General features: G+C 41.0%; 1 protein-coding gene across 2 annotated transcripts; it reads left to right on the top strand.

Annotated features, from left to right (window-relative positions):
• Positions 1-23,810, top strand: LOC134344981 (transmembrane emp24 domain-containing protein 11-like). Of its 2 annotated transcripts, none has more exons than XM_063045113.1 (5): positions 1-184; positions 4,377-4,477; positions 10,131-10,256; positions 15,951-16,094; positions 23,069-23,810. In XM_063045113.1, exons 1-5 carry the CDS (start codon positions 55-57, stop codon positions 23,216-23,218), a joined length of 651 nt encoding a protein of 216 aa, XP_062901183.1. In that variant the 5' UTR covers positions 1-54; the 3' UTR covers positions 23,219-23,810. The 2 variants fall into 2 exon arrangements, with proteins under 2 accessions (XP_062901183.1, XP_062901185.1); XM_063045115.1 differs by having other exon boundaries at positions 15,951-15,971.
• The last annotated feature ends 1,010 nt before the right edge of the window (positions 23,811-24,820 follow it).

The following is a 24,820-nucleotide window of genomic DNA, read 5'->3' on the forward strand; positions in this document are numbered from 1 at the left end:
GTGACGGATCTCTAAACACCATCTGTTCTGCTTATGTCACAATAAGAAATTGAAATGAAGGTTTTACTTAAGGGACTTTTGTTCACTTTAAGCTGCAACTTCTCCTTTTCCTTCTACTTTCAACAGGGGGAGAGAGATGAAAAGTGCATCATAGAGGACATTCCAGCTGATACCTTGGTTACAGGTGAGAGTTGATTTATGACATTGCTCTTTAAATAAAACAAAATTAAGAACATTTTCAACTATGTATTTTATTTCATTTCTAATAAGGATTACATATCGCAATGTGATTTTAAAAATCAAATAATCAGCAACACAATATCCAGCCTTTATAGATCAATGAGAATTACAGTCATGAAGTATAGTGCAATAGAGATTGATTTACAAGAGAGCTTGCCAGACTTCTGTCTTAAATTGCTTCCACACACGAAAGATCTCTGATTTTACCTTTGTTATTTGTTTCCTGTGTTTCAAACGTACATCTTTTTGTCAATTGAACATATTTTAATACAGAAGAAAGAAATCATTAGCTTTATTTGTCACATGTGCATCAAAACAGAAAGAGAAATGTGTTGTTTGCATCACTGACCAGCATAGTCCGAGATGTGCTGGGGGCAGCCTGTAAGTGTCGCAATGCTTCCAGTGCCAACTTCCTAACCCTAACTTGTACACTTTTGGAATGTGGGGGGGGGAGGAAACTGGAGCACCTGAAGGAAACCTATACGGTCCCAGAGAGAATGTACAGGCTCCATACAGACAGTGGTGGAATTGAACCCCGGTCTTACAGCTGGTGCTGTAAAGCATCATGCTAATTGCCATGCCACCGAATGTTTGGCATCCTGACTGCATATTTGTGACCCTTTGCTATTCAGAGTAAATAACATTATTGGAAATAAATATAAAACAAATATTGCCTTTACAAAGATATGGAAAGTATGCTATTCACCATCTGTGACATTCTCACCAAAGAAGGTCATATTGTTTGTCCTTGGAATTTTCATTGATTACTCACATGTTGTGCAAATACCTACTCATTCTTGTGCCAAGAATACACAAGCTATTAATGAATATTGCATCGTTGTCTCCAATTGTCAAATCAAGGAGATCCAAAAAACTAAAGCATTCTAATGACTTAATATAATTAATTAGACATATAATTTGCTTCATTCCTGACTCACCTAAAAGGCATTTCCCCTCCAAAATGCAGAACTTTTATGGCAATATGTAGAAAACTGTGCTTGTTTCCAGTGTTGTATTAGGCATGATAATATAATTGAGGACCATCAAAATACCTGGCAAGTTTTCAGCAGGATGAAAATTCCTGTTGTTTTTTTTTTATTGATTTGAACTGAAAACAACACAGAACATGATTGCATGAGTTTATTTTTAGATTAAACTAAAAGGCTTCTTGATACAATTTGAGGATTCTTCTGTAGGGCAAGTTATATGTTCACAATCACAATATTTCTATAATAAGTTTCAGATTCTTATCCAGGATCCTTTCACACATATGATACATTTCATGTTATAGTCACATATTATACATCAATTGTCATTGTTTTAGAACTTGATATTGCAATTACAGAAAAACTATCAATCTACTACTTTTCAGTCAAACTGTGGGAAGTGCAAAAAAGTAGGAAAAGTACTGTATCTAACTGTAAGTGACATTAACAAACCAGGGAGACGAATTATTGACAAAACTAGAAGTAAATGATCTAATTTTCATTACAGAAAGGTGGCTGAAGGGAATGCAGCAAGATTAATGTTCAATGTAATTTGACTTTTAGGAAGCATAGGCAAAAAGAGTTTGGATAGTGATTTAGAGATGTTACTAGTACATAGTCAGAAATAATTTTGGCTTGGTATATTCTTATTCAGAATTAGGTTCATTTCGGGTTAAACTAGGAAATCACAAGGGCCAGAAAACATTACTGGCACTTATTTAAAGTCCCCAAATATTAACTGTAATATTCAGCAGGGCATCAGCAAAGACATAAATAACTGTAGTAATACAATAATCATGGAGAACTCCAACCCACATATCGTTTGCAGAAATCAAATATGCAGTAATAATATGGACAAATTCATAAAATGTATATGGGATGGTTTTCTAGATCACTAGATTGTGAAAGTAACTAGAGAAAAATGCTATTTTTGATTTTGTAATATGCATTGAGAGAGGGTTAATAAATAATGCAGAAGTAAAAAAAAAGGAAATTAATGAAAATGCCTAGTCTAATTTAGCACAGTGGCATTTACTTATGGATGATAATGTGATTTACTTTGGCCTACAATGATTGTGAATTGTAGCACACTGTAAAATCCAAAGCTGTGCAATCATATCTCTTTGTTTTTCCATCAAGTTCTGGAAAGTCTTTATCAAGAGACCTTCACTGTATACTGGTGTAGAAGGGCCATTTCATTTCCAACATATATAGTCAAAGCTTGGATTGAGGTTTAAAACAAATTTATTATCAGAGTACATGTACAGTATGTAACCATATACTACCCTGAGATTCATTTTCTTGCAGGTGTTCACAGTAGAACAAAGAAGTACAATAAAATCAGTGAAAAACTACACACAGACACTGACAAAGAACTAATATGCAAAAGAAGGCAATCCGAGCTAATACAAAAAAACCTTAAATAAACAAACAAATAAATAAATAATACTGAGAACATGAGTTGTTGGGTTCCCTGAAAGTGAGTCCAACAGTTGTAGAATTAGTTCAGTGTTGAGGTGAGTGAAGTTATCCACACTGGTTCAGCAGCCTGGTGGTTGAAGGGCAATAGCTGTTTTGAACCTGGTGACATGGGCCCTAAAGCTCCTGTACCTCCTTTCCCATGGCAGCAGCAAGAAAAGAGCATAAACTGGATGGTGAGGGTTCTAGACGATAGATGCTGCTTTCTTGCGCCAGCACTCCTTGTGGATGTGCTCAATGGTGAGAGTAGGTCTGTTAGATTCTGCATGCCATGTCGCTTGAGGAGATCCACATAGCTCCTTCGTGGCTGGTTACAAGACTTTATCTCCACCTCTCTTCACTTTCTGCAGGGATCGCTCCCTTGTTCATTCTTCCATCCCCACTAACCTGCCTTCCGGTACTTATCCCAGCAAGCAGCCTAAGTGCTACACCTGCCCATACACCTCCTCCCTCACCTCCATTCAGGGCCCCAAGCAGTCCTTCCATGTGAGGCAACACTTCACCTGCAAATCTGCTAGGGTTGTCTATAGTGTCCAGTGCTCCTGATGCGGCCTCCCCTACATTGGTGAGACTCCTCTCCTCCTATGTTGATGAGAGTCATCGTAAATTGGGGGATCGCTTTGCTGAGTACCTCTGCTCCATTTGCCAAAAGCAGTATCTCCCAGTGGTCAAACATTTTAATTCCGATTCCCATTCCGACATTTCCGTCCATGGCCTCCTCTTGTGCCAAGATGAGGCCACTTTCGGGTTGGAGGAGCAATACCTTATCTTTTGGCTGGGTAGCTGCCAACTTGCTGGCATGAATATCAATTCCTCCTTCTGGTAAACTAATTCCCCCCTTTCCTCTGTTCCCAACACTGCCCTTTTATCTCTTCTCATTTGCCTATTACTTCCCCCTGTGTCCCCTACAATGTGTCCATTTCTCCTACAGTCCACTCTCCTCTCCTATCAGATTCCTTCTTCTCCAGCCTTGACCTTTCCCATCCACCTGGCTTCACCTGTCAGTTCCAGCTGGCCTCCTTCTCCTACCCCATTTTTATTCTAGCATATTCACCCTTCCTTCTCAGTCCTGAAGAAAGGTCTTGGCCCGAAGTGTCGAGAAATCATCCCCATAGATACTGTCTGACCTGCTGAGTTCCTCTAGCATTTTGTCTGTGTTGCTTTGGATTTTAGCATCAATGGATGCTCTTGTGTTTGAGATATCTCTGTTGCCTGACATCACTCTACAGCTGTCACCTGACTGTAAATCACAGTGAAGCGGGGAATGCATAGCCCAAAGACCATTTGGCAACTTACTGAGAATAGTGCCACTTCATTGATTAGAAAATCCAGGGCACTGACTTCTTTCTTAAGAGTATCTGGACCTCCAAATATTTGGAACAATTTTGCAAAACAATTTTCAGCTTTGCAGATTTTGCTTTTATAAAACTGGACACATTATGGTAGGATTAAGTGTAGAAGATGGCTCTATTGAGATTCAAAGTAGCGGGAAACAAGGCTAATTTTTTGGGGTTCTAAAGAAGTGTAGAATGGGAGGCGAAAGAGAGATTGAAGAAACAAGAAGTTCCATGATGTTGAGTTACATTACAACCTTTGTGCCACGATCAGAGACTAATTTTTTCTACAGCTGCTAATGGTAATTCTAACCTCAAACCTTCTTCATCTGTTCAGGACGACACAAAATGCAATCCTGGGATATTGCTGCACATGAATTCCTTCCTTCTGCACCAGGTTTGGGTTTGTTTGTGACTGTCAAAGGTCCAGATAAACAGGTATAATAGCATTTTATTTATGTTATAATGTGGAATCAGTTAAATGCTGTAAATATGCAAAGGGTTGATTAATGTTTCTGATATAACTGTTCATTAGTACTGGGTTCAGCTGCTGAAAAGATGAACCTGAAATGTGAATTTATTTTTCTGTCTCAATCGTTAATTGTGAAACCTACACCATTTTCTGTCCTTAATACAAAATGATAGTATTTGTGATATTTGTCTTTTCCTTCTGAAACTGAGTAACTGGCACCATGGGGCAGTATTACGCTCTGACCAGCCTCTCTATTACCCTGACTGTCCAAAACCAATCAATATTTTGATAACTACATTGAGATAGTACAAAGGAAAACACAATGCAGAATAGGGAAAATCAAGATAGTGGTGAGCTGTTATGCTGATTAAGGTTGAGGCTCAGAATTGTCTTATTAGGGTTGTATGGATGGTTTTGAGGATAGCGCAGGGAGCTGAGGGACAGGGATGAAGGAAAGTTAGAATGAAGGATCAGGGGCAGTGACTGAGGTCAGTGGGCCCCTGATGACTCACCACCCCTCCAACCTGGCTGGCAGGTCCCAGGGTTGAGACTGTGTAAGTCTGGAGGTCAAGACTTCGAGGTCAAAGTCCAATGGTCGGTGGGCTTTGGGGTCGATTCCTAGAGGTCAGCTAAGTTTGAACGTTGAAACTGAAGTCCAGGGATCGGAGAGTGCCATGCCTCGCATACCCTGAGATTCTCTCATAGTTCAAATATCTGTTCATCTCCTCATTGAATATGTTCAATAACTCCAATTTGACAGCTTTCTGGGGTAGAGAATTCCAAACTATCTTGACCAGCTGAGGGAAGAAATTACTTATCTATGTCTTAAATAAATGGTCAACCATAATCTGAAACTGCAGACACCCCCAGTAGCATTCACTCCGTCAATCTTGCTCAGAATCTTAAGACTACCGCTTACTCTTCTGAATTTTAGTCTTTACTCTTTGGGGAGAAGGAGGATGAGAGGAGACATGATAGAGGTGTACAAGATAATAAGAGGAATAGATAGAGTGGATAGCCAGCGCCTCTTCCCCAGGGCACCAGTGCTCAATACAAGAGGACATGGCTTTAAGGTAAGGGGTGGGAAGTTCAAGGGGGATATTAGAGGAAGGTTTTTTACTCAGAGAGTGGTTGGTGCGTGGAATGCACTGCCTGAGAGAGTGGTGGAGGCAGATACACTAGTGAAGTTTAAGAGACTACTGGACAGGTATATGGAGGAATTCAAGGCGGGGGCTTATATGGGAGGCAGGGTTTGAGGGTCGGCACAACATTGTGGGCCGAAGGGCCTGTACTGTGCTGTACTATTCTATGTTCTATGTTCTATGTGTGCCCAAAATGCTCAATAGCACTCAAAATGTCAAACCCGTTTATCCCAGGAACAAACCTTCTTGGCGATGCCACCAATGAAGAATTGTATAATTTTTTAAAATACGGAGTCCAGAGTTGTACTTAACACTCTTGGTGTGATCTCACCAGCACTCTGCAAAGGTGCAACAAAACTTGCCTGCTTTTACATTCCATGCATCTTGTAATTAAGCACAACATTCCATGAGTCTTAATTCCTTTCTGTACCTACTGTTGCACGGAGCAACTGGAGGCAGACCCAAGTGCAGGATACAGGCACGGAGACAGACTAGGACTTGACTAGGAACTCGGAACCAGGACCTGGACTTGGCTTGGAACTCGGAACCAGGACCTGGACTTGGCTTGGAACTCGGAACCAGGACCTGGATTTGGCTTGGAACTCGGAACCAGGACCTGAACTTGACTTAGAACTCGGAACCAGGACCTGGTCTTGACTTGGAACTTGACCAGGACTGGGACTCGGAGCCTTGACCAGGACTGGGACTTGGAGCCTTGACTTGGACTGGAACTGGGACACGGAGCCGACAACACCAAAGAAAGACAACGATTCATATCTTGGCTCGGAGGAGTGGCAAACGGCCAGCAATCCTCAGCTGGACATGAAGAGACAGAATTCCCAACTCGGAGTAGCGGCAAATGGCCAGACCTACTCAGCTGGGAACGAGACAACTAAACCAACGAACGACTGACAATATGAATCTTGACACGGAGTAGCTCATGAAGTGGCAAAACAGCCGGCAATCACTTAGCTGGAAACGAGGAGACAGAATTCTCAACTTGGAGTAGCAGGAAACAGCTGGACCTACTCAGCTGGAAATGAGACGACAGAAACCAAACAATGACAGTCCATTTGTATCTAGACACGGAGAAGCTCATGAAGACACTCCCTTATTCCTAGCGGCTCGGAAGACGGTCCCCTATTCCTGGCGGCCCAGAAGCCGGTCCCTTATTCTTGGCGGCTCGGAGTGGTGACAATCAGCCAGCAAATCTCAGCCGAACATGAAAACGACAGAATTCACTTCTTAGCTCGGAGTAGCAGCAAAACGTCCGGCAACACAGCTGGACACAAAAACGACTGAATTCACTAAGCAGCCATAGGCACCAAAGCAACTAGAGTCCACGATTCTCGGATGCCGTGGGACGAGCATAGCTGCACTGGCTACGGTGACGAACCAGCCGTGAGCAGATGAAAGCCGGAGCCTTTATGCTGCCGGTTCGAATGAGGATCAGGTGCCCTGATCAAGGAGCCCAGTGGAACACAGGGAAAAGGAAATTAACTGAAATGAGTAGTTAACAGACCGGACCATTATATCTACATGTCAAACCTTTGCATTTCACCAACACTTTGGATCCCATTGTGAACATTTTATATTCTACTCCCTTTAAATAATAATTTAAGGGCCAGCTGGTGGCGCAACGACATCAGCGCCGTACCTGGGAGCGGAGGTTCCCGAGTTCGAAACTAGTTGGGTCCGCCTCCGAGCACGCTTTCCACCTGTGCCGGGTTGAGTGTCGAGAACACAATTCGACCTCATAAAACAAAGGGAAAATACTGCAATAAATGTCTGTGTGAGGATTGGCACGCCACACAGTCTCTCTCTCTCGCTCCGCGCCTTGTAAAAGCCATGAAAAAGACATCATCACGGACGCACACGCAGACACACACGCACAGACTCGCACGCAGGCACACCCAAAACAAACAAACAAATAAATAAATAATTTAATTGTCCAAAGACTTCATATTTTGCAATGTTATACACCAATTGCCAACTCCTTGCCCAATCACTCAGCTTGTCTATTCATGCTTCATCACAACTGATTAACCCTTATCAGCAGCAAATATGGCTGCAGAATACTTGGTCCAGTCATTCAAGATATTGAAATATATTGTAAAGACTTCACGTCCCAACACTGATCCCTGTGGCACCATACTGATTACTAATTGCCAGTCCGATTTCTATTTAGACTTACTCTGAGTTTTGTGTTAGCCAGTTCCCTAATAATGTGCTTTGGTGCAGTAAGCAACCTTTTACTTCAAACCTAACAAATGTCTACTGATAATCCAAAGAGAATCAGAATCAGGTTTATTGTCAACGGCATGCGTCATGAGGTTTGTTAGCTTAGCAGCGGCAGTTCTATGCAATACATAATAAAGAACAAAAAAAGTAAAGATAAATAAATAAATCAATTACAGTATATGAATATTGAGTAGACTAAAAATTGTGCAAAAACAGCAATAATATATATTTTAATAAATGAGGTAGTGTTCATGGCTTCAGTGTTTTTGTTGACTTACCAAATCTCTTCAAACTCCTAATGAAGTACAGTCGCTGTCTTGCCTTCTTTATGCTGGGACCAGGTTAGGTCCTCAGAGATCTTGACACCCAGGAACTTGAAACTGCTCACTCTCTCCACTTCTGATCCTTCTATGATTGGTATGTGTTCCTTCATCTTACCCTTGGTGAAGTCCACAATCAGCTCTTTCATCTTACTGTTGTTGAGTGCCAGGTTGTTGCTGTGACACCACTCCACTATTTGGTATATCTCGTTCCTTTGCATCCTCTCATCTCCATTTGAGATACTACCAACAATGGTGGTATTATCATCAAATGTATAGATGTGGCTATCTCTAGCCACACAGTCATGGGTATAGGGAGAGTAGAGAAGTGGGCTAAACACACACCCCTGAGGTGTTGATCAACAGCAAGGAGGAGATATTATCACCAATCCACACAGATTGTGTCTTCTGGTTAGGAAGTCTTGGATCCAGTTGCAGAGGGAGGTACAGAGGCCCAGGTTCTGTAACTTATCAATCAGGATTGTGGGAATGATGGTGTTAATTGCTTAGCTACAGTCGATAAACAGCATCCTGACATAGGTGTTTGTATTGTCCAGGTGGTCTAAGGTCATGTGGAGAGCCTTAAGATTGTGTCTGCTGTTGACCTATTGCGGCGATAGGCAAATTGCAGTGGGTCCAGGTCCTTGCTGAGGCAGGAGTTCAGTCTAGTCATGACCAACCTCTAAAAGCATTTCATCACTGTAGATGTGAGTGCTGCTGGGGGATAGTCATTAAAGCAGTTCACATTATTCTTTTTAGGCACTGGTATAATCATTGCCTTTTTGAAGCAAGTGGGAACTTCCACCCGTAGCATTGAGAGGTTGAAAATGTCCTTGAATACACTACATCTACTAATTTATATCTTAATCACTTCCTTAAACCCTATTCCAAAGCATGGCAAAGATCACAAATGAAAGTGGTTGTTACTAACAAGACCAAGAATCTCTGAAAAGCAATAATCAGACATGAGGAACAATCTTGTCACTGTCCATAAACTCAAAACAAATCCAAGGAAGGCTATAAATTGGAGTCTACTGGGGCATTGTCGACTTCAATTATATGGCACTACTTGGATTATTTCACGTTTGATTACACTCAGTAACTTTTTTTTAATTAGGTACACATGTACAATTGCCCATAAATACAAATATATAATCAGCCAATCATACGGCAGAAACTCAATTCATAAAAATATTCAGACAAGGTCAAGAGATTCAGTTGTTGTTCAGACTAAACATCAGAATGGGGAAGAAATGTGATCTAAGTGACTTTGACTGTGGAATGATTGTCGATGCCAGATGGGTAATGGTAATATAATGTTCCAGAGGAGGGCAGAAGTAATAATTATTGGGTCAGCTATATTAAATCTTGATGCTCTATGAAACTGGGCAAAGTCTATCATTGCTATTTTGCTTTGGTCATAGCAGTAAAAGTAACTATGACATTTGTATTTTTGTAAAAATCTGTTTGCTTCAACAAGGATATTCAGGAAAGGAAATCTTGATTCCTGATGAATAGCAATATCTGTTGTAGTTATATTGTTATTCCTTCTTGTGCCTTGTGGTGCATCGGGTGGTTGAGCCTTTCTTTAGCATTTTGTTTGTTTTTTTTTCCTCCAAGGCAGAGATGTTAGCTCAACGCTCAACCCCAACACAGATGGGGGAGAAAAGAGAGCTGAACTGGCTGGATTCGAACCCGGGACCACTTGTCTCGAAGTCCGATGCTGATTCCACTACACCTGCAGCCAAATGTAGTTCTATGTGTTATTGCAATTACCATAATTCTGTTACACATTGATTTTCAATAATTTTCATATATGTTGCAAAATCAATGATTTTCCAGATATTTAAATCAAATACAATGTACAAATGATTTCTTCATTAACTAAACAATTCATGTTTTTTTCTTATAAACAGATTTTGCTGCATAAATTATATGCTCCAGAAAGTCACTTTATATTTCAGTCTCATTCTCAAGGGGAGCACTACATCTGCCTGACATCCAACTCCACCAGACTAGCAGTGTTTGCTGGGAGTAAATTGGTACGTGCATCACATTAGCAACATTTAACCCTTTTAATAAAATGAAAACATATGATAATTAATGCAATAACTCAAATGCTAATTATGTTTAGTAACTGCAGTTGAAAGCCTCAACCTTGCAATGGCACACAAAAGTTCAAAGTTCAAAGTAAATCTATAATCAAAGTACATATATGTCATGATACACAACCCTACATTTTCTTGAGAGCATTCAAGATTCAAGATTATTTAATGCCATTTCCAGTACACAAGGAGAACCAAATAATTGTTACTCCGGTTCTAAAGCAGCATTAAAAAAAAAACACAATAAGATAAAAACAGAATAACAGAAAAACAATAAATATAAATACATAAGATAGCTTATACACAAAGATTGTATTTCCATAAAGCGATGCTGGGCACAGTAGTGAGTGTATATAAGGTGACCGACAGGAAATGATAAAATAATGGTGTGGGGGTGTGGACGAGTGAGTTAGTGGGTGGAGGTGTTGATCAGTCTTACTGCTTGGGGAAAGTAACTTCCTGAGTCCAGTGGTCCCTGCATGGAAGCTACATAGCTTTTCCCCTGATGGGAGTGGATGAAACAGCCCATGAGCAGGGTGAGTGGGATCCCTCCTGAAATTACTGGCCCTTTTCCAGCACCTTTCTATATATATTAATAAAGTATATCTATCTATCTATCTATATGATCTTGATGGGAGGTAGGCTGGTGCCAATGATGCATTGGGCAGTTTTGACTACCCATTGTAGAGTCTTCATGTCCGTCACAGTGCAGTGTCCGTATCATGCAGTGATGCAGCAAGTTAGAATGCTCCCTACTGCACACCTGTAGAATGACATGAGTATAGATGTGTATAGTCCGGCTCTCTTCAGCCTCCTCAGAAAATAGAGGTATTGGTGAGTTTTCCTGATTGTGTGATTAGTTATCAGTTTTTGCACACATCAAGATGGACAATGAACTGCAAATACAAAAAGAAAATAAAAACCAAAAAACCCAATAAATATCAAGAACATGAAGTGAAGAGCCCTTGAAAATTGAGTCATAGTTTGTGGGAACAGTTCAGTGACAGGGCAAATGAAGTTGAATGAAGTTATCCATTCTAGTTCAAGAGCCTGATGGTTGAGTGGTAATACTGTAATTGTTCCTGAACATGGTAGTATGAGTCCTGAGGCTCCTGCACCTTCTTTCTGATGGCAGCAGTGAGAAGACAGCATGGCCTGGGGGTGGGGGTCCTTGATGATTGATACTGTTTTCCTGTGACAATGCTCCATGCAAAGAAATTCACAAAGTGTTCTCGTTCCTTAATATTATCCAATGAGATGTGGTCATTGGTGGTAACACTGAGATTCATGTCCACCCTTTTTCCCTTTTTTCTGAAGGTGGTGGTGAGATGCAGCTCTCTGGTGAGACAGTTCTGTAGTGCTGACTTTTGTGTTTCCTTCTACAGTCTGTTGGGTGTCATTTAGAGGCCATGAGTATCAGGATGGTGTGACAATGTGCCTTTAGCCTTACTCCTGCTGCCTATTTGCTACCTAGTCTGGTGAGGGGGGGGAGGTTATGGTTATGGAGAGAAAAGTTTTTTTTATGTTAGTTATGCAGAGAGAAAAATTAAAGATGCCTGTTTATATTGTCTATAGGTAGTAAAACGGAAGAGTGGAAGAGAAGTGGAAGTGAGATGTAGTTGATATAGTAAACCAATAGGAATATTTTCATAGTCAAATTATACTGGACCTAAAACTCCACTTGGGTTGTTCTGATCTCCTGTTGTGACCATTGAGGGAAATTGCCAGAAGCTCCTTTATATAAAAGGGCCAACATCATTTACAAAATGAATAACAAGAGAAAATGCTGGAAATATTCACTAGGTGGGCGGCATCTGTTGAGAACTAATCAGTTAATATCTCCGGTCAATGACCTTTTATAACTTAGTCGTTGTCCTGAAATATTAGCTGTTTCCCACTCCTTAACTACTAGGAATTTCCAACATTTTGCTTTTTTAGGCCTGGCACTTGTGGTTTCTTGCTCTTTGTTTAACAAAAGGAATTCACCTTAAGACCATTAGACATAGGAATAGAATGAGCACCAACCATCCCTGTGACAGTTCAATATGGTCATACCTGATCCATCAGTTCTCAAGTCCACTTTCTTGCTCATAACCTTTGACTCCCCTAATTAGTAATATATAGATCTCAGACTGAAATATACTGAAGAACTTTAGCAAGAAGTTCCAAAGTCTCACAATCCTCTAAGGCAGGAGTTCCCAACCTTTGTCATACCACAGAACAATTTCATTAAGCAAGGGGTCTATGGTCCCCAGGTTGGGAATCCTTGCCCTGAGGGAAGGAGTTCTTAATCTCAGTATTAAATGGGAGACCCATGAGAGGAAATACTCTCTCAGCATTTACCCTTAGAGTCTTGTATGTCTCAATAAGATTGCCTCTCATTTCTTCGAAACTCCATTAAGTATGTCCTAACTGTGTACCCTCTACTCATGAAATAATCCTGCTTTATCCAAGATCACACTGCTGTGCAGAAGGAGTTGAGAGTGCTTGTAAATGGTTGGTTTGCAGGTGCAGCAGGTTTTCAAGAAGCAAGTGGAATGCCGGCCTTCATTGCTAGAGGGATTGAATTTAAGAGCAGGGAAGTTATGCTGCAACTGTACTGGTGAGCCCAATCTTCAGTACTGCATGCAGTTCTGGTCTCCTTACTTGAGGAAGGATATTCAGGCTTCGGAGGCGGTGCAGAGGTGATTCACCTGGTTGATTCCAGAGATGAGAGGGTTGAACTATGAGGAGAGATTGAGTTGACTGGGACTGTACTCACTGGAATTCATAAGAATGAGAGGAAATCTTATGGATGGCATCCGTTAGTCTAGCGAGACCATGGATCTGCGTCTGGAAAGTCTCACTTCAGTCTCTCCAGGGTGCAGGCCTGGACAAGGTTGTATGGAAGACCAGCAGTTGCCCAAGCAGCAAGTCTCCCCTCTCCACGCCACCGATGTTGTCCAAAGGAAGGGCAAGGGCCAATACAGCTTGGCACCAATGACGCTGCAGGAGTTGCCAGAGCGAGGTTGAAAGCAACGTCAGACTGCCTTAGGCCTTAGGGTTGAAAGTAAGCATGCAGGTACAGCAGACAGTGAAGAAAGCTAATGGCATGTTTTTTTTTTTAGATTATGAGGACACGCAGTCCTCTTTTATTGTCATTTAGTAATGCATGCATTAAGAAATGATACAATATTTCTCCAGAATGATATTACAGAAACACATGACAAACCGACTGAAAAACTGACAAAAACCACATAATTATACATATAGTTACAACAGTGCAAAGCAATACCGTAATTTGATAAAGAACAGACCATGGGCATTGTAAAAAGTCTCAAAGTCTCTCGAAAGTCCCATCATCTCACACAGACGGTGAACCTCCAGCGCCGCAAACTTGCTGATGCAGCATCCTGGAAGCATCCGACCACAGTCCGACACTGAGTCCATCCGAAAACTCCGAGCCTCCGACCAGCTCTCTGACACCGAGCACCGAGCACCATCTCTGCTGAGCACTTTGACCCCGGCCCTGGCAACAGGCAATAGGCAAAGCTGAGGATTTGGGGCCTTCCCCTCCAGAGATTCTAGATTGCACAGTAGCAGCGGCAGTGAAGCCGGCATTTCAGAAGTTTCTCCAGGTGTTCCTCCCTGCTTCTCACAGCCGTCTCCATCAAATCAGGATTGTGCACGGCATCCTAGTTAACACATACGATATCATTCGGAACGGCCGCACACGCTGCCATCTTCTCCTCCCTCCTGTTGGCCTTCATAACAAGGGGAATTGAGTATAGGAGCAAAGAGGTCCTTCTGCAGTTGTACAGGGCCCTGGTGAGACCACACTTGGAGTATTGTGTGCAGTATTAGTCTCCAAATTTGAGGAAGGACATTCTTGCTATGGAGGGAGTGCAGCGTAGGTTCACGAGGTTAATACCCAGGATGGCGGGACTGTCATATGTTGAAAGATTGGAGTGACTGGGGTTGTATACACTGGAATTTAGAAGGATGAGAGGGGATCTGATTGAAACATATAAGATTATTAAGGGATTGGACACACTAGAGGCAGGAAACATGTTCCTGATGTTGGGGGAGTCCAGAACCAGAGGCCACAGTTTAAGGGTAAGGGGTAGGCCCTTTAGAACGGAGTCGAGGAAAAACTTTTTCACCCGGAGAGTTGTGGATCTGTGGAATGCTCTGCCTCAGAAGGCAGTGGAGGCCAGTTCTCTGGATGCTTTCAAGAAAGAGTTAGATAGAGCTCATAAAGATAGTGGAGTCAAGGGATATGGGGAGAAGGCAGGAATAGGGTACTGATTCTGGATGATCAGCCATGATCACAGTGAATGGCGGTGCTGGCCTAAAGGGTCAAATGGCCTACTCCTGCACCTATTGTCTATTGTCTATTAGGGACATCAGCTTCAGATTTGTCCTCAGGGTTTACTTCTGAAGCCTTTCCCATAAGTGGGCACGGCTGCAAGGCAGCGGAGGTTTGAAATCAGAGTTTTCCCTCTCTTTGGTGAACTGCCTTCCCAGGCTGACGAGCTCCATCTACCCGAAGCACTGGTTTTAAGGTGCCAGGGCCCGCCTTCGCCCCTTCCCCTGTCAGTAGAAACAGTTCAGCCGGACTTAGAGGCCAAGCCACATGAGAAGGCCAGGAGTTTGACTTGGTTGTCAGAGGCTATTTGAGGCACATGCCTTGAGGAGCACTTTCAGGTATGGGGGCTTGTCCCCACTACCACTCCTTGGCTTGACAACCTTGGAACATATAAAATTATGAAAGGGATAGTTAAGTTAGAGGCAGGAAAGTTGTTTCCACTGGTAGGTGAGACTAGAACAAGGGGACATATCCTCAAGATTTGGGGGAAGTAAATTGAGGACGGAGATGAGGAGGAACTGACTTTTCCAGAGAATGGTGAATCTGTGGAATTCTCTGCCCAATGAGGCCATGGAGGCTACCTCAGTAAATATATTTGAGACAAGGTTGGATATATTTTTGCATAGTAGAGGAATTAAGGGTTATGGGGAAGAGGTAGGTAGGTGAAGACGAGTCCATGGTCAAATCAACTATGATCTTATTGAATGGCAGAACAGGGTCAATGGGCCAGATGGCCTACTCCTGCTCCTATTTCTCATGTTCTTATCAGGCTAGTCAACCCTCTCTGATGTGATAGTATTTTCCCCCAAATAGGAGAGCCAAAATAATTTGCAATAGAATAGATGTGGTGTCACTGATGACTTCTGCAACTGCAGTAACACATCTGACTTTTAAACTCCAAATCCCTTGAAGTACCAGCATTCTATTTGCCCTCCCTATTACCTCCTGACCATGTGCTAACTTTGTGTGTTTCGTGTACAAAGACCCACAAATTCTTTGGTGCTTCAGATTTCTGCAGTTCATCTCCATTAAAACAACATTCTGTTTTTACCTTGTTTCCAAAATGAACATCACGTTTTCTCCCACAATACTCCACCTGCTAACTACCTCTTTTTATAAACTGCTTATATCCTCCTCACAATTTACCTTCTAACATACTTTTCTGTCATGCATAAAGTTAATACAACATTTTAAATATTGGACCTAAAAAACATAATTTTTCCTGAGATGTCATTTTGCTCATTGTATACAATTCTAATTCAATGTGAATTTCTATCTTACAGCGCATTAATTTGGACATTCAGGTTGGTGAACATATCACTGAAAAGTCTGATGAAACCAAGGACAAGATAATTAACGCGGAGGAAAGAGTTCTGCATTTAATAGAGAGAATGCAATATATCAGCAAACAGCAGGACTATCAGAGAGTATGTCAATATGTTTTCAAATGCAAAGGAAATTTAGCATGCTTTGGGCTTGTTTCCCTTACATCATCTTTCAAGAAAGACATTCCAAAGTCCCATTACTCAGTGGGGGAAAAAGCCTAATTTTTGTCTAAACTGCATGACCCCATTATTTTTAAACAGTGATTCCTAGTTTTAGGTTCTTCTCTATGAGGAAACATTCTTTTGACGTCCATCCTACCAATGCCCCTCAGGAACCTGTATAATTCAATCAATTCTTACACTTCAGAATTCCAGCAGATACATGCTGATACAGGACATATCACAAGAAAACCCACCCACTCCATACATTAATCTAGTAAACATTATCAACTTTCCTACATTAAGGAGACCATTACCCCAGGTTTGATTTCACCAATATCCAATATAAGTCAACATAACCCTCCTAATTTTGCATTTGTTTCCTCTAACAATAAACAATACAATTTTGTTGGCTTTCTTGTGTGTTCATCCATCGTCGATGTCGATGAGGACCTCGACATCATTATGATGGTGTTGAGACTAGCGCGTGATTTGGATTTAAGTGAGGGAGATTTGCGCAGCGTCAGCCTCACTCTCTCTTCCCAATTCCCATCTGGATCCAGTGGCAAGACAGAGTCGAGATGGCTGGAGATGGGACTAGGCACAGTGGATGACCAGGACATCTTCTGCGTCTTGTCCTGCTCTACGTGTTCCACGACGCTTGCAGAGTCTGCCTTCTTGACCGTTGGACCTTCCATTGGTCTTGTCCACTCAATCCACCGGAGTCTGTCTTCGCATGCTGGGGTAGACAACTCCCTACCTCACTGAGGGTTTGAGACCCATCAGCTACCCTCACCTGGTTTAGCCGGCTTGTTGAAGCTGTTGCCCGGGGTGTGGCCGCTGTCGCATGCAAACAGCTACGGGGAGCCACAGGTGAGAGCTGTGTGCCAGGTGGGGACGAAAGGTGGACTAACCGCCTTGAAAAGGTGGGGGGGAACATGCTGGCTTTCCTAATTACTTGAAGAAGTTACAAGATTTTTGTGCTCCATGTACGTGATCATCCAGATTTCTCTAGCTCAAGTTCTGCAATCTTTATATTTAGATAATATGCTTCTCTCCTGCCAAAATGGATGTTTTCCTATTTTCCCACATTATACTCTGTTAGCAAGTTCTTTGTACACTCACTTAATCTCTCCATATCCCTTTGTAGCTTTCTTATGTTCTCTTCATATCCATCTTTGAATCAACATTACAATACCTTGGGTGTTTTCAACCTAGTCATTTAAACAAATTGGAGAGCTATCACCAATCTCCAAAACATTATATTACATTTTGCCAACTAAAAGAAGAACCATTTTCCTATTTTCTATTGTTTTAATCAGCCAGCTTTCCACCTCCCACACCATTTAGTTTTTTTATTTTACATACTGTATTATCATTTGGTGAAGTGCCTTCTGGAAATCTAAATATAGTACAGTACTTGCAAATTGTCTTTTCTCAATGCACAGTGCACGTTATTTCTTCAAAATAACTCAAATATGCTTTTCTTTTTACAAATCCACATTGAAATTTTCTGATTATCTTGAATTTTGCTAAAATAAATTTTAATATTTTCCATTTTACAAATGTAAAACTAACTTCAAATTATCATGAAAACTGAAGCTAATTTCCTACTTTCTCCTCACCTTTCTGAATAAAGGAGTTAATTTTACTATTTTTCAATCTCATGGAACTTCCTAGGAACTTGGGAAATTTTGGAAAATTAAAACCAACAAATCAACCATGTAATGAACTGTATTCAACCTGAAATATTAACTCAGTTTCTCTATTCAAACACATTAGCTGATCTGATGATTGTTGGTAATTCCTGATTTTATAAACAGTTTCCAGCATTCAGTTTGATTCATTTGCATCTTTTTTTCATAAGACACTCCTAAAGATTGCCCGATGAAATCTAACAGGATCCAGGGATAGCATCTCACAGTTCCAACAATTTGTTCAGCACTATTATTCAGATGATTGTACTGTCTTGAGTTCTTCCTTCCCTTCAGATTCTCAATTATATCTCTTTTTACTTGTATCGTCTATTGTAAAGATCCTAGATAGTTCTATGTAAATGGATATTTAATTAATTTGTGATGTCCTTGTTCTCTATTAATTCCCGAAATGTACTTTCTGTGGTCCATTATTCATATACTTTTAAGATTTTCCCATTGCTTGTTTGGTCATTCTTTGCTGCTGTCCAATCTTCTGACCTGCCACGTATCAAGGTCCTGGTCAAGAACTCCATCGAAATCAGCTCCAATGTGACCAGGCTATTGCTACTAGCCTCTGCCATATTTTTGTCTTTACTTTTCATTGCTGCATTAGGAAGGTCATCAAAGCTTTCATCCACTTTTCCTTGTGCCCGTAGAAGTAGGAAATGAGTGTGGGGATTTTTCCCATTTGCAAAATTTTCCCAAAGGGCTGACTTTCATGTAAATTAGTAAATTGGTTTATTATTGTTACATGTACTGAGGTACACTGAAAAGATTGTCTTGCATACATTTTGGCAGGTAGTACAAGGTAAACAATAACAGAGTGCAGAACACACTGTTACAGTCAGAGACTTCTGTTAAGATGGTGTTGTGCTGAGATACAGCGGCCTCTCTAGGTGCAAACAAACATGACATTTTTAGTCTTTTACATCTTATTTTACTATCGCAAGACACTACTGGATATTAAGGACTGAGTACAGCAGGACTACCCACTAGTAAGTTGCTCAATAGCAGTGGAAATGGACTTGTTGTGCACTGTGTTGCAGCCTGCTTTAGGCACCTAGGGTAGAAGCTGTCAGAAGTGATGCGTGATCTATCAAATAGTGGAAGTGATTGGCTTATACATTTTTATTGTGATTGCAAGACCCTGTTGGATATTGGTAATATAGGATACTGAGAGTCTAAATCACTGGTTCATTGGTGACATCAACGACGGGGGGCTGTGTGGTCTCCATGTGGCGCGGACCGGGCCCTCATGTCTTAGGGCCACCTGTTGTGGCTGTCAGAGGAATGCCAGAGCTGGATGTGTGACACTGGATTCTGTACTGGGTTGGAGGGTCAAGCCCCACCCATTGGTGCTGCCCTCCAGTGTTCACTCCTGGGAAGACAAGCCAGGTTATGTTCATCTGCAGTTGCACTTGCATGAGATGAGAAACTGCTGCAGGCTATTCTTGCAGAAACGTGGCTCCAGAACAACACCCATGTACCATCAATCTACAGGGCAGTACACTCAGAGACTTGAGCTGTATGGTTTTTTTTGTAACTATATTTTTCTGCTGTCATATGTACTGTTGGTACTGTGTTTTGCACCTTGGCCACAGAGATAAACTGTTCCTTTTGGATTTATTCATGTGTATGGTTGAATGATAATTAAACCTGAACTTGAAAGTGCAATGCAAGTAAACAGTAAGGTGAAATGCCGTAATGAACAGATTGTGAGGTCAATTATTGTTCAATAGGCTTATAACAGTGGATAGAAGCTGTCTTTGAGCCTGATGGTATGTGCTTTTAGGCTTCTCCATCCTTTATGCCTGATGGAAGGGATGAGAAGAGAGATTGTACGGGGTGAGTGGGATCTTGATTATGCTGACTGCTTTACTGAAGCAACAAAGTGTAGAAAGAGTCTACGGAGGTTGTCTTCCATGATGTGAATGCCGTCCATAACTCTCTGCAGTGTCTTGTGGTCACAGGCAGAGTAGCGGCCGTACCAAGCCACGATGTATCTGGATAGAATACTTTCGTATCATGCATCAATAAAAATTGGAGGATCAAAAGGGATATATCAAACTTCTTGAGGAAGTAGGGGTCCTGGTGAGCTTCCCTAGCTGTGGTGTTAACGTGGCTGGATCAGGACAGACTATTGGTGTTGTTCACTCTTTGGATCTTGAAGCTCTCAACCCTTTAGACCTCAGTACTACTGATGTAACCAGGAGCATGGGTACTGCCCTGGCCCCATCCTGAAGTCAATGACCAGCTCTTGTGCTTTGCTGATATTGAGGGAAAGGTTGTTGTCATGACACCATACCACTAGGATCTCCATTTCCTTCCTGTACTCCAACTCATTGTTACTTGAGAGACGGCCCACTCCATCTGCAAACATGTAGATGGAGTTAGAGCAGAACCTGGTCATTTGGCATAAAAGGTTTACGGAGCAGAATAGGGGGCCGAGGATGCAGCCTTGTGGGGCACTGGTGTTGAGGATAATTGTGGCAGTGATGTTATCAGCTATCCTTACTGATGGCAGACTGTTGGTCTCCCTGGCAATTTCCTGCCCAGTGAGCGTGCTTGTCTGTTTCATGGAGAGTCTCCATACCCATAGTCGAGGCCCGAAGTTCAAATCCGTGATCGGCATCCTGGGGTGAAGTCTGAAGTTGAAGGCCTGATGACTGTGAATCTGAAAATCTGGCGACAAGGGCTGGAGGCCTGGAGGTGGCCTGTCCTGTGGTTGGAGGCCTCTCTTGGTGTGTGAGTGGGTGGGCTGGAGGGATGGTAAAAGGGCTTGTTTTGCTGTTGTTGTCCTAGTTTGCTGTTGTTGCTGCTGCTTGGGTTCTTCCATGGAGCATTGTGGACATGCTATGTTGGTGCCAGGATGTGTGGTGACACTTGCGGGCTGCCTCCAGCACATCATTGGGTGTGCTGGTTGTTGATGCAAATGGCGCATTTCACTGTATGTCCATGTGATAAATAAATCTGAATCTAAATTATAACCTCCTTGTACTACAAAAAATTGTATGTCCTGTAGATAACAGGAATTCTGCAGATGCTGGAAATTCAAGCAACATACATCAAAGTTGCTGGTGAACGCAGCAGGCCAGGCAGCATCTCTAGGAAGAGGTGCAGTCGACGTTTCAGGCCGAGACCCTTCGTCAGGACTAACTGAAGGAAGAGTGAGTAAGGGATTTGAAAGTTGGAGGGGGAGGGGGAGATCCAAAATGATAGGAGAAGACAGGAGGGGGAGGGATGGAGCCAAGAGCTGGACAGGTGATAGGCAAAAGGGATACGAGAGGATCATGGGACAGGAGGTCTAGGGATAGGCAAAAGGGATACGAGAGGATCATGGGACAGGAGGTCCAGGGATAGGCAAAAGGGATACGAGAGGATCATGGGACAGGAGGGTCCCATGATCCTCTCGTATCCCTTTTGCCTATCAACTGTCCAGCTCTTGGCTCCATCCCTCCCCTTCCTGTCTTCTCCTATCATTTTGGATCTCCCCCCCCCATCCAACTTTCAAATCCCTTACTCACTCTTCCTTCAGTTAGTCCTGACGAAGGGTCTCGGCCTGAAACGTCGACTGCACCTCTTCCTAGAGATGCTGCCTGGCCTGCTGCATTCACCAGCAACTTTTATGTCCTGTAGATACTGTTTTCCACTAGCCTGTCTAGATCTCTCTGAACTACTGGAAATACTCATCTTCCTTCTGTTACTGCAGCATCCATCCTTAAAGTAACAGCTTTGACTGTACATCTAATCTTTTAAAGGTCTGGCTCCTGAGGTCACAGTTGCAAAGCCAAGTGCTGGTAGCTACCTGCCATTGCAATGGATCAGTGTAACTACATCTTGAAATCTGATAACAATGTTCTGGAACTTCTATAAATAGTATTGTGATGACACAGAATTCTGGTTAGAGCTATTAAAAAGTAATAAAGGGATTTCTAGGGCCTGATATTTTACCCAGATGGGACTCTGCTGATATACTGGTAAGATAAGGGTTGAGCCTGAAGTGGTATTGGGGAAGAGTAGCGTTGAGTACGATGAACATACTGGTTCTGAGTTATCAACCTGGAGTCATTAGAAATCAAAAATAACCAAGAATGTTACAGATATTTTCCTATCACATATTGGAAATACAGATTTTCCCTATACCCCTACTTCACCAAACCCCTTCTCTTCAAAGTAATATTACAACTGTAATCAACTCCAGAACTCAGTATACTGTCTCTATATCCCACTTCCCTACTTTCTATTATAAACTAACTCATGAAACATTTGGGTCTCTAGCTCTGGAATATCTTCCTAAACCTTACTGCTTAACATCTCTTCATTCCTTTAGTAGCCTTATTAAAATCCACTGCCTTGACAAGGTTTTAATTATTTTTTTTTCTTTGTTTCAGTGGACATTTCTGAGTCTGTCTCAAATGTGGGCACTTTGCTTCTCTATGATACAAGTACCATTGAAGAAAATAACTCTTGATAGAAGTGGAATAAAGATCTTGATAGAAGTGGAATAAAGTCAGAGAAGCATATTAAGTGTGTTGTTAATAAATGATTGAAAAAATGCAGGTCAATGCAAGGAAATTAGAAAAGAAATCACAATTTTTTTCGCATGCCAGTATTTATTTCCCCCAAGGTTAGTTGCAGCAGAAAGCCTTAATTTATAGAACTTCTAAAAGGGTTGGTGCTATGATATTGGCATATGCTGATTTAATTTAATTGGGTTGTGAATATACTGGTTAAATTGGTTATTACTTTAGCTTTTGACATAGCAATGTAACTATTAATGTTAATAGAGCAAATCGTATTTAACTACAGTGTGTGTTTTTATGGGAGTAACAATACAACTGAATTTAGATATGTTTTACATTTTCCATGGATGTAGGTAAAACTCCAGTCTTTAGCAAGTTTGATAATACATAAGGAAACATCTATTTCTGTCATTCAATTATGTTGATGCTTCTTTAAAGATGGGCATAACATCATCGCAGTGGGAGTAATAAAATGTTTGTACTTTTAAAAATTCATTTATCTAGGAGACCACTTTACAGAAAAAAACAAACATTATTTAAATCACATCTTTGAGGATAACTATCAATGCAATTATTTCCAATACAATTTGAGTGTAAATAATGTTCATATTACAGTGAATATATGCAGTACTAAAATAAAATCCTATTGTTGTAAAATGATTTAACTAATATTCCAAATCTCTTGTCTGATCTACAGTTACGTGAAGAAGAATTTCGACGAGTCAGTGAAAGGACTAACGACGACATCTTATGGTGGGCTCTAGTTCAAACCACAATCCTTCTCACAATGGGAGTCTGGCAAATGAAGCACATGAAAAATTTCTTTGTGGCCAAGAAACTAGTATAAAAGGAACTGTACATTACACAATTCGATTTCTGGTGAAGGGTTCACAATTTATCTTTATTCTGCAGAAGATGTTCAATAGCATAGAAAATTTACATACAAACTAATTTATGAATCTTTACCAGGGTTTCCATAGATCTGCAAATGATTGCAAAGAAGCCACTGTGGAAAATCAACACTTATAAATCTCAAGTAGTTTTAAAAATGTGATTGTTTTTAAAAGATGGATGTCTGTGCATACATCAGTTACCTAGCCTTTAAGATATGCATTGAACTACTCTAAAAGCTAACAAATATGAATTTCTTTAGCATGCCTAAAGCACTAATGCCATTTATTCTTCGTAGACTGAGCAGGGGTAAAGATTACTTTGGAGATCTTGCTGAGTTCAGAATATTTGGGCAATGGGTTAAAGTCAAATAGACACCTTGGAAAAGAGCAAAATGCATAGATTTGTCTTTGAATTCAATACTTGAGTATTACTGGATAAAGTTTTATCCATTATAGGTAGTTTCTTACGCAATGAAGTGTTTAATGTATTATGTGATTGCTTTAATGTAATCTTCAGAAAGATCAATACTACAAATTAAATATTTATTCCCTATGTGTAATGAAAAGTTAATATTATATTTAGGGAGTTCTGAAATAACAATTTATGGTTATGTTATCAATCTTTGTTTATTTTATTTTAGTGGTCTTTGACTCCATAATAGCATTTTCCCCATATTTCTTTTTGTTTTTCTTATAACCCCTGTATAACATTTGATTGCTTATTCCAGATGGATTTTATCTTTTTTAATAACCTATGGCACTGTTTATTTGGCATGACAACTGCCATTTAATTTAATGGCATTTGATTTGGTACAGTACAACCATTGCCAAAGGGAGGACGTATGAGTTTTACGCTGTAAGAAATACTATTTTGAACAAAACTAATATATTTCATGGGTTTGGATTGACTCAGTACTTTCCCTGGATATCAGTAACAAAGCAACCATCAACTCGTATAAACAAAATTGTCAGATTATACCCAGATGTAATGTTTATACATAAATCTAATCCTTAACTTTAATAAAAGGTTATAAGACCATAAGACATAGGAGCAGAATTAGGCCATTCAGCCCATTAAGTTTGATCCATCATGACAGATTTATTATCCCTCTCAATCACATTCTCCTGCCTTCTCCCACTATTTTTGATGCTATTACTGAACCTCTGCTTTAAATAAACCCAATGACTTGGCCTCCACACCCGTCTGTGTTAATGAATTCCACAAATTTGCCAACTTCTGCCAAAGCAATTCCTCGTCATCTCTGTTTTAAAGAAACGTCCTTGTATTGTGAGGCTGGGCCCTCTGGTCCTAGACTCCCCCACTAATGGAAACATCCTCTCCACATCCACTGGGCCTTTCAATATTTGATAGATTTCAGTGAGGTCCCAGCAAGTACAAACTGATATCCACTCTAATACTTGAAGGCAATTTTGTTGGATGACAAGCTTGTATCTGTTCATCTGAAAACCATGTTTTTGAAACTGTCAACGTGTCTCCTGCTAAATGCTGTAGAAGCAAGTCTCTATCAACAACTGCAATATCTGGTAAAGCTGTT

This window comes from Mobula hypostoma, chromosome 4, assembly GCF_963921235.1.
Source record: "Mobula hypostoma chromosome 4, sMobHyp1.1, whole genome shotgun sequence".
NCBI classification, from domain to species: domain Eukaryota; kingdom Metazoa; phylum Chordata; class Chondrichthyes; order Myliobatiformes; family Myliobatidae; genus Mobula; species Mobula hypostoma.

Coding starts and splice junctions, on each gene's coding strand:
- LOC134344981 (XM_063045113.1), top strand. CDS start 55: ATGAAGGTTTTACTTAAGGGACTTTTGTTCACTTTAAGCTGCAACTTC. Junction 185..4,376: donor AGCTGATACCTTGGTTACAG/GTGAGAGTTGAT, acceptor TCATCTGTTCAG/GACGACACAAAATGCAATCC. Junction 4,478..10,130: donor TCAAAGGTCCAGATAAACAG/GTATAATAGCAT, acceptor TCTTATAAACAG/ATTTTGCTGCATAAATTATA.